A 10,751-nucleotide genomic window follows, 5' to 3' on the forward strand; every position below is an offset into this window, starting at 1 on the left:
ATTGAATGGCGGTGCTTGCTTGAAGGGCTGAATGGCCTCCTGCACCTATTGTCTATTGTCAGAGATGTGTGAGGTGTTGCATTTTGGTACGTCGAACAAGGGCAGGACCTACACAGTAAATGGTAGGCCTCTGGGTAGTGTTGTAGAGCAGAAGGATCTTGGGAGTACAGGTAGTGTAGGAAAACTTAACAACTTCTCCTTTGACTCCTACCATGCGGAACCTTGTCGAATGCCTTCCTCCAAACCAGAGGCGTAGCTATGGGGACTCGCATGGGCCCAGGCTATGCCTGCCTCTTTGTCTCCAGACGTACACCGGCCCCATCCCCGAACTCTACCTCCACTACATTGACGACTGCATTGGTGCTACCTCTTGTACCCATGCAGAACTCACTGACTTCATACATTTCACCACCAATTTCCATCCTGCTCTTAAATATACTTGGACCATCTCTGACCTCTCCCTACTGTTTCTGGACATCACCATCTCCATCACAGGAGGCAGACTAGTGACTGACATCTCTACAAGCCCACTGACTCCCACAGCTATCTGGACTACACTTCTTCCCACCCTGACTCCTGCAAAAAGTCTATACCCTACTCCCAAATCCTCCGTCTAAGCCCGCATCTGTGCCCGGGATGAGGTGTTCTACACTAGGGCATCAGAGATGTCCTCATTCTTCAGGAAACAGGGCTTCCCCATTCCCATTACAGATGAGGCTCTCACTAGGGCATCCTCTATATCCCGCAGCTCCGCTCTTGCTCCCCCTCCCCCCATTCGTAACAAGGACAGAATCCCCCTCGTTCTCACCTTCCACCTCATCAGCCAGCATATCCAACAAATCATCCGCCAACATTTCCACCTCCAACGGGACCCCACTACTGGCCACATATTCCCTTCTCCCCTTTCTGCGTTCCGCAGAGACCGTTCCCTCCGTAACTCCCTGGTCCACTCGTCCCTTTCTACCCAAACCACCCCACCCCTGGGCACTTTCCCCTGCAACCGCAGGAGATGCAACACATGTCCCTTTACCGGCCCCCTCAACTCCATCCAAGAACCCAAACAGTCTTTCCAGGTGAGACAGAGGTTCACCTGCACCTCCTCCAACCTCATCTATTGCATCCGCTGCTCCAGATGTCAATTTCTCTACATCGGCGAGAACAAACGCAAGCTCGGCGATCGTTTCGCTCAACACCTTCGCTCAGTCCGCCTAAACCAACCTGATCTCCCGGTGGCTGAGCACTTCAACTCCCCCTCCCACTCCCAGTCTGACCTCATATTTCGCTGGGGCAGCTTGCAGCCCAGCGGTATGAACATTGACTTCTCCAACTTTAGATAGTTCCTCTGTCCCTCTCTTTTCCCCCCCTTCCCAGTTCTCCCACTGTCTTCCTGTCTCCACCTATATCCTTTCTTTGTCCTACCCCCCTGACACCAGTCTGAAGAAGGGTCTCAACCTAAAACATCACCCATTCCCTCTCTCCTAGATGCTGTCTGACCTGCTGAGTTACTCCAACATTTTGTGATACCTTAGGAGTGCAGGTGCATGATTCCGTGAAGGTGGATAAGGTGGTCAAAAAGGCTTTTGGCACTTTGGTCTTCATCAGTCAGAGTATTGAGTATAGAAGTTGGGAGGTCATGTTGTAGTTATTTTAGACGTTGGTGAGACCGCATTTAGAATATTGTGTTCAGTCCTGTGCATCATGTTAGAGGAAAGATCTTGTAAAGCTTGAAAGGGTTCAGAAAAGATTTACGAGGATGTTGCCAGGACTAGAGGGTGTGAGCTCTAGGAATATTTTGAGTAGAAGGTAGACACAAAATGCTGGAGTAACTCAATGGGACAGGCAGCATCTCTGGAGAGAAGGAACGGGTGACGTCTCGGGTCGATACCCTTCAGACTGATGTGAGGGGAGTGGGTGGGACAAAGATAGAATATAGTCGGAGACAGTAGGACTGGTGGCATAACTGGGGAGGGGATAGAGAGGGAAAGCAACGGCTATTTGAAGTCAGTCAATGTTCATACCGCTGGGGTATAAACTACCAAACAAAATATGAGGTGCTGTTCCTCCAATTTGTGCTGGGCCTCACTCTGACAATGGAGGAGGCCCAGGACAAAGGTCAGATTGGGAATGGGAGGGGGAGTTGAAGTGCTGAGCCACTAGGAGATCAGGTAAGTTAATACGGACTGAGCGGAGGTGTTCAGCGTTTGGTCTCGCTGATGTAGAGAAGTTGACATCTGGAACAGCGGATACAGTAGATGAGGTTGGAGGAGGTGCAAGTGAAGCTCTGCTTCACCTGGAAAGATTGTTTGGGTCCTTGGATGGAGTCGAGAGAGGGGGGGGGGGGTAAAGTGACAGGTGTTGCATCTCCTGCGGATGCTGGGGAAAGTACCTGGGGAGGGGGTGGTTTGGGTGGGACGAGTTGACCAGAGAGTTTTGGAGGGAACGGTCTCTGCAGTAAAGGATGGAAATGGGAAGGTGTGGCCAGTAGTGGGATCCCGTTGGAGGTGGTGAAAGTGTCGGAGGATTAGATGCTGTATGCGACGGCTGATGGGGTGGAAGGTGAGGACAAGGGGTACTCAATCCTTGTTACGAACGGGGGGGGGGGGGGGGCAAGAGTGGAGCTGCGGGATATAGAGGAGATCCCAGTGAGAGCCTCATCTATAATGGAAGAGGGGAACCCCCGTTTCCTAAAGAATGAGGACATCTCTGATGCCTTGGCATGGAAAACCTCATCCTGGGCGCAGATGCTGCGTAGACGGTGAAATTGGGAGTATGGGGATAGTTTTTACAGGAAGCAGGGTGGGAAGAAGTGTAGTGTAGACCGCTATGGAAGTCAGTAGGTTTGTAGTAGATGTTGGTCAATAGTCTGTTTCCTGTGATAGAGACGGTGAGATCTAGAAACGGTAGGGAGATGTCAGAGATGGTCCAAGTGAATTTGAGTGCAGGATGGAAATTGGTGGTGAAGTTGATGAAGTCAGTGAGTTGAAGAGGGGTGCAAGAGGTAGCACCAATGCAGTCGTCAATGTAGAGGAGGTAGAGTTCCGGGATAGGGCCAGTGTACGCCTGGAACAGTGATTGTTTGACATACCTTACAAAGAGGCAGACGTAGCTAGGGCCCATGCGAGTGCCCATAGTTACGCCTTGGATTTGGAGGAAGTGGGAGGAGTCAAAGGAGAAGTTGTTGAGAACGAGGACCAGCTCTGCTAGGCGGAGGAGAATGTTAGTAGATGGAAATTGGCTGGTTCTGCGGTTGAGGAAGCAAGGGAGGGCTTCAAGACCTCCCTGGTGGGGGATGGAGGTGTTGAGTGACTGGACATCCATGGTGAAGATGAGGGAGTGGGGCCTGGAAAACAGAAGTCGTTTGAGGTGTCTTGGACATGGTAGGGTGGGATTGGACCAGTGGGGATAGGATGGAGTCAAGGTATGTGGAAATTAATTAGGTGGGACATGAACAAGCAGAAACAATGGGTCTGCCAGGACAGTTCTGTTTGTGGATTTTGGGGAGAAGATAAAATCGGGCCGTGTGGGGCTGGGGAATGATAAGGTTGGAGGCTTTAGAGGGCAGAGAGCCGGAAGTAATAAAATCAGAAATGGTGTATGAGATTAATGCCTGGTGCTCATCTGTGGGGTCATGGTCCAAGGATAAGTAGGAGGTGTCTTAGAGTTCTCGTCTGACCTCAGTCCAGTAACGGTCAGCGCGCCAGACTACCACGGCCCCTCCCTTGTCGGCAAGTTTGATTATCAAGTCGGGGTTGCTGCAGAGTGAGTGGAGGGCTGTACTGTACGTTCAGGGGGGAGAGGTTAGAGTGGGTGGGGGGCTGTACTGTACGTTCAGGGGGGAGAGGTTAGAGTGAGTGGAGGGCTGTACTGTACGTTCAGGGGGGAGAGGTTAGAGTGAGTGGAGGGCTGTACTGTACGTTCAGGGGGGAGAGGTTAGAGTGAGTGGGGGGCTGTACTGTACGTTCAGGGGGGAGGTTAGAGTGAGTGGGGGGCTGTACTGTACGTTCAGGGGGGGGGGAGGTTAGAGTGAGTGGAGGGCTGTACGTTCAGGGGGGGGAGGTTAGAGTGAGTGGGGGGCTGTACTGTACGTTCAGGGGGGAGAGGTTAGAGTGAGTGGGGGGCTGTACCATGTTCAGGGGGGAGGTTAGAGTGGGTGGGGGGCTGTACTATGTTCAGGGGGGAGAGGTTAGAGTGGGTGGGGGGCTGTACTATGTTCAGGGGGGAGAGGTTAGTGAGTGGGGGGCTGTACTGTACGTTCGGGGGGGGAGGTTAGAGTGGGTGGGGGGCTGTACTATGTTCAGGGGGGGGGAGGTTAGAGTGGGTGGAGGGCTGTACTATGTTCAGGGGGGGAGAGGTTAGAGTGGGTGGGGGGCTGTACTATGTTCAGGGGGGGAGGTTAGAGTGGGTGGGGGGCTGTACTATGTTCAGGGGGGGAGAGGTTAGAGTGGGTGGGGGGGAGTGGAAAATTGAGGCGGTTGATGTCCTGTCAGTTGGAAATGAAACGGTCTAAAGAAGGTAGAATGTCATCTGGGGGAGTCCAAGAGGAGGGGGCCGCTGGAGACGGGAGAAGGGGTCATCACTGGGTGGTGAGGACTCCTTTCCATAGAAAAAGGCGTGGAGGCGACGCAAGAAGAGCTGCACATCGTGGCGGACCCGGAACTCGTTGATGTGGGGGCGGAGGGGAACAAAGGTGAGGCCTCTGCTGAGGACAGACCGTTCCATATCAGAAAGGGGGAGGTCAGAGGGGATGGTGAACACCCAGCAAGAGGTTGAGCGGGCTGGGTCTCCATTCCATGGAGCGCAGGAGGATGAGGGGAGATCTTATAGAGGTGTACAAAATCATGAGAGAGCTAGATAGAGCTCTTAAGGATAGCGGAGTCAGGGGGTATAGGGAGAAGGCAGGAACGGGGTACTGATTGACAATGATCAGCCATGATCACATTGAATGGCGGTGCTGGCTCGAAGGGCCGAATGGCCTCCTCCTGCACCTATTGTCTATGAGGAGAATAGATTGTGTGGATGCACAGACTTTTGCCCAGAGTCGGGGAATCGAGGACCTGAGGACAAGTTCAATGTGAAGGGGAAAAGATTTAATAGGAATCTGTGGGAAAAGTTTTTCACACAAAGGGTGGTGGGTGTATGGAACAAGCTGCCAGAGGAGGTAGTTGAGGCAGGGACTATCCCATCGTTTAAGAGACAGTTGAACAGGTACATGGATAGGACAGGTTTGGAGGGATATGGACCAAGCGCAGGCAGGTAGGACTAGTTTAGCTGGGACGTTGTTGGCCAGTGTGGGCGAGTTGGGCTGAAAGGCCTGTTTCTGCACTGTATCACTCTATGACTCTAAGTGGAATATTTGAATGTTTTCAGGGCAGAGGTAAAACAAATATTGATAAGCAAGATAATGAAAGGTTACACGGGTAAAGAATTCTGAATTGACTTGTAATTGGGTCAGCTGTGATCTTAAAAGACCTAGATCTTGAGGGGCTGACTGGTCTACTCCTGCTTCCAACATGCCATCGATATTCATCTAAAGATCACGTAGTCGAGCATTACAAATGCACTTGGATGGTTACGGTTTTTAAAATTCATTCACCCCAAGTCAGTGAAAATCTGTGAACTGGAGGCAACTATTCAGCAACTGAAGGCGGAGCGGAAGTCTGTTGTCCGGCCGACAAGGCAATCTGCTCGTTTGTCCAGTCTGGGCCTCCGGAGAGAGCTGCACGCTGTTCAACTGGAGCTGGCGAATACGAGAGCTGAGCTGGAGCAGAGCAAAGCGGAGGCAGCATTGGGTGCAGAGGGTGAGTGTGCACTTGGTCTAGAGCAATGCTTGCTCACCTTCACAGAGAGAGGGAGATGTTGAGAGATTGTTTCATGGTCATCAGCTCTGCTCTGAGCATTCCTGTTCTTCAAAATACAAGTTGAAAACGATTGACAAACTGAGTCGAGTGACTCCAATTCATGCTCAGACTTTGTTAAACACCGTCACTGAATCTGGTCAGACTTTGGAATGTTACAGCACCCCAAGAAAGGGATATCTTGTTCAAGACAAGATTTTTAAAATGACATGGTTTCAAACCGTCTCAGAAGAGAACCATAAAATGTCCTTGTTGAGAAGAGTTATCATCATATCATATCATATATATACAGCCGGAAACAGGCCTTTTCGGCCCACCAAGTCCGTGCCGCCCAGCGATCCCCGTACATTAACACTATCCTACACCCACAAGGGACAATTTTTACATTTACCCAGCCAATTAACCTACATACCTGTACGTCTTTGGAGTGTGGGAGGAAACCGAAGATCTCGGAGAAAACCCACGCAGGTCACGGGGAGAACGTACAAACTCCTTACAGTGCAGCACCCGTAGTCAGGATCGAACCTGAGTCTCCGGCGCTGCATTCGCTGTAAAGCAGCAACTCTACCGCTGCGCTACCGTGCAGTGGCACACCGATAGAAGGTTCGCCCACTGTGAAAGACGAATATGACAGTAGAGCCATCAGGGCTATACTAGTGAGCAGCCACAGGAAGTCAACATTCTCCTAAACCAGTCAGGACACTTCAGGGGGACCACCATCCAGTGAAGTCTGCAGCTGTGATTTCCTGCGTAACGCACTGGGTAAATTACTTTGCACATATTTAAGGGAAAGAGTTTAAAAAATAATTTAAACATAAATTCGCACTTGCTCAGAGCTTTTAGGCACAATATTAGACGCTTAATTCTAAGATTTTATTAAATGAAACGCTAGTCATTTGTGTGCCTCCACAAAGGTTGAGCATCGCGTGCAGAACGATTGTGATACTGGTTGCATTAAATCTTGCCATAATATCATCTGGTTTCATTGATGTGCCTCAACTTTCTCCCTATTAGTACATATTAAAGTAACAATGTACATAATAAAATTCAAGTTTGCTTATTAAAAATTAATTCACTACTAGTATCCAACATCTCTCTTACGCAAACCTTTTATTAAAATGTATACTGGTGTTACATATCTAGATAAAAATCCAGGCACGTGAATTTTCCACGGATTTCCGGGTTTTAAAAATCAATTTTCTGCGCTTTTTGCATAGTTTCCGCATTTTTCACGTTGCCAAATAAACGGAGAAATCGAATAGGGAAAATTAAAAATTAAAATAAAATATAGACTTGTAATGAAAACTAGGGTTCCACTAGAGGTCACTAGGGGTTCCGCGAGAAATCCCCCCGCGTTCTGGAAGTCTCTCCGAAAATGTGGCACCTAGGCTGGGCAAGGCAGCCAATCTCGACCTCATCGGGACTTCCATGGCCGATTGGTGGGTTGAATTTGCAACCTGCGGCCGGGGCTGTGGAACTCCAGCCCAGCTGGAACCAGCAGCACATCTATCCCCATAGCCGGCTTCCTTGGCCTGCTGGATAAACCAGCAAAGCTCTGGAACCAAGAGTGCCAGAAAATCAGTGGTGGAACTGTAATGAGTTAAATTTAATTAAATTTAAGTGCAAGATTATATAACTAAATTAATTAAGACAGGATTAAAATATAAAACACAGCAAAAAACCCAATTACCACCTTTTTGGGCTGATTATCAATTAATGTGCGAATTTACTTAAATGTTATTAGTATACAGTAACATATTCACATTATTTTGTAATGTCTGTTTTTACTGTGAAATGCACTAAAAGAGGCTTGAAACTGGTAATTTTGTGTGTAAATTGTCCAATTTTCTGATCCCGTTGTACGCCTCGCACAAGTGCTCAGCTCTTTTCCTCTTTTTTTGGACCTCACTCGCATGTCTGAAAATCACACTTTGAAGTTTGCATTTACGATTTGAGAAATTGCATTATGAAGAATGACGGTTCGCATTTTTTACTGAAAGTGTAGGCACCGCAGTCATTGCTGAAAGTGTAGGCACCGCAGTCATTGCTGAAAGTGTAGGCACCGCAGTCATTGCTGAAAGTGTAGGCACCGCAGTCATTGCTGAAAGTGTAGGCACCGCAGTCATTACTGAAAGTGTAGGCACCGCAGTCATTGCTGAAAGTGTAGGCACCGCAGTCATTGCACCGCAGTCACCGCAGTCATTGCTGAAAGTGTAGGCACCGCAGTCATTGCACCGCAGTCACCGCAGTCATTGCACCGCAGTCATTGCTGAAAGTGTAGGCACCGCAGTCATTGCACCGCAGTCATTACTGAAAGTGTAGGCACCGCAGTCATTGCACTGCAGTCATTGCACCGCAGTCATGTCACCGCAGTCATTACTGAAAGTGTAGGCACCGCAGTCATTGCACCGCAGTCATTGCTGAAAGTGTAGGCACCGACCGCAGTCATTGAATCAGAATTGATTTGGGGAAATCTGTTTCTTAATGCAGTCTATCAACCCCCCCTTTTTTAATTGGGTAAAAAAAATAGCCTCTTGTTAAAAAATTGCACTGTCTGATTGCATATCTTGAGGACTGATGTCACCAACACCTTTGAAATGTGATTCTTGCTTAGTTTAGACTAAAGATTTGCATGGTCGATTTTTGTGACAAACTGTCTTGGCTGCTGTTACAGAACTGAAGCGATACAAAGAGATGGTGGAGCCTCCTGCTGGAATGAAACATCTCACAATTAATGCAGATCTAAAACTGGAAGCTGGACAGAGGGTGAGTCGTGCTGCTTGATCTGATGACCATACTGGGCTCCCCAACGTTTTTGTGGTTGGTGGACTGCATGGAAGTATTTGATTTCCACATATAGCTGCTTTGTGGCCCCAGTGAAGCATTGTAATACCATCTAAGTTGTGGAAGGGAGCCTGGCTCAACTGCTTTACTTGTGAATAAGGACAAGGACCTCTTAAGGATAGCGGAGTCATGGGGTATGGGGAGAAGGCAGGAACGGGGTACTGATTGAGAATGATCAGCCATGATCACATTGAATGGTGGTGCTGGCTCGAAGGGCTGAATGGCCTACTTCTGTCTATTGTCTAAGTAGTACAGGATTAAATTATTGAAACCACGAATGAGGCGGTTCCTAGATGGTTGATTTTTAATGTTAGCTCAGTTTTTCTCTTCGAAAGCATTTGGAGAATCCTTTTACTAATTTGCACTGATCTTCATAACGTCTGATTTTCAGCATGCAAAGGCCTTGCAGAAGGAGCTGCAGAAAATAGAACAGGAACTGCAGACATCTGAGAGAGCATGTTGCCATAACACTGAGGCAGAGAAACTACGCCATACGCTGGCCAAGTGTCAAGATCTAATGTCAAAGCAGGTGTGTTGAAAAGTCCATACCAGCAACAGCAGTTGCAAAACTTTCACTTGCTGCTACGTGGAAAGATTCACCTTAGTATCTGTTGTCAAATAGTATGATGTTTGCAAACACTGCCTTTGGTCATTGGTTATCTAAAATATAAAAGTAATTGAGTGGCACCCCATGGATATAGTGAAGAAATCTGGATGCATGGTCCACTCTTGAAGTCAATGTGCTTGGTCTAGCAAGTCATATATATATATAACACTAATTATTCTCTTGACATGGTCATTTGGCTGTTAAAGCCATCATAATTAAGCCCATCTATTGTATATCAACATGCATGTTACTGTAACAATTATTTTACCTTTAACTGGTAATCTGCCTAAAGTTGAATTAAATCAGAACAGAATCTATCTAAATTGGAGTATCTGTTGCTTTGTATTAAGTCGAGTGATACGGTTGTTGCCAGCCGTGCTGCCGTGGGGCACAACGCAGCATGTTCTTGGGCTGAGGCTGCAAGATGCATTTTTAGCGGTTTGGGTTAAATGAGTAAGCTGCCCGTTCATGAGTCTGGGCAAGAGCAGCTGAAGTCCCACATTGAAGCAGGACGGGTTGCTCTTACTGTGGAACAATATTTACACTGAAATCTGTTTCTGGCAGGATCAAACATTGGCAGAGCTGCAGAAAGTGATGATCGTGCTGAAGCTGGACATGAAACGTAAGAATGCGTGCATTGCGGAGCAGTATCACGCAGTGCGGCAGCTGCAGGATGCTCCCGGCCGCCACAAGCGACACTGTGCAGGGAACGCTGAAAACCAGCCGCCCCGCGAGAAGCGACCCTTCCTCACCGGCCTGCTGACCCCAACGCGGCACGCCCATCAGCAACGCGGCAACACCCCGTCCAACTACATCCTGCGGTCCCGCGCACGGCTCGACAAGCCGCTGCAGCGGCTGGAAACCAGGTTCCAGGTCAACTATTAGGAGGCACCGTTCATTGGCTTTTAGACTTTTTCCTAAAGACTACATTCTATTTGGAAATTAGGTCCAATAAACTACAGTAAGAATGTCTTGCCATGGCAATATGACAGTTAAGATGGTAAAGGTGTGTTCTATAAATGTATCTGATATATGAGATATTGTGGGTTCCTTCGTACTTTGTTTGCTGGCTGATGAATTCATGCAGCTGCTCTGCCTGGCCAGTATTTTACATAACGAGCATCAGTTTATAGGGGATTTAGTGTAGGGCAAGTAGGCGGAGATTCTATCTTGCCACTGATTAGTTTTGGGAGAAAAACAGGATTTGGAATTTCACTGCTGCTGATCCGATTGTTGTTGTGCAGAACATCTGCATGTGGAAAAGCTGAAGAAAAGGACGGTTAACCTGTTACTAATAATTTGCATTAAGCTAAGTTTAAGTCACGTGCTTCCTCTATACTCCAAAGAACTTCAGATATTTAGCTGAAGGAAAATATTTTGCACCAAAAATTGTAAACTCTCCTTTGCTTTCACTTTTTCTAGTTGCTAGTGCCTTACACGTTGCT

General features: G+C 48.1%; 1 protein-coding gene across 1 annotated transcript in view; it reads left to right on the forward strand.

Annotated features, from left to right (window-relative positions):
- The window catches only part of kif20a (kinesin family member 20A), a 38,923-nt gene extending 28,666 nt beyond the window's left edge, over positions 1-10,257 (forward strand). The window contains exons 15-18 of the mRNA XM_078411282.1: positions 5,600-5,798; positions 8,530-8,621; positions 9,091-9,228; positions 9,871-10,257. Of these exons, the coding sequence (XP_078267408.1) occupies positions 5,600-5,798; positions 8,530-8,621; positions 9,091-9,228; positions 9,871-10,191 (750 nt within the window). The 3' untranslated portion in view covers positions 10,192-10,257. The remainder of the gene's footprint in view (positions 1-5,599; positions 5,799-8,529; positions 8,622-9,090; positions 9,229-9,870) is intronic.
- The last annotated feature ends 494 nt before the right edge of the window (positions 10,258-10,751 follow it).

Source organism: Rhinoraja longicauda, chromosome 14 (assembly GCF_053455715.1).
Source record: "Rhinoraja longicauda isolate Sanriku21f chromosome 14, sRhiLon1.1, whole genome shotgun sequence".
NCBI lineage: Eukaryota > Metazoa > Chordata > Chondrichthyes > Rajiformes > Arhynchobatidae > Rhinoraja > Rhinoraja longicauda.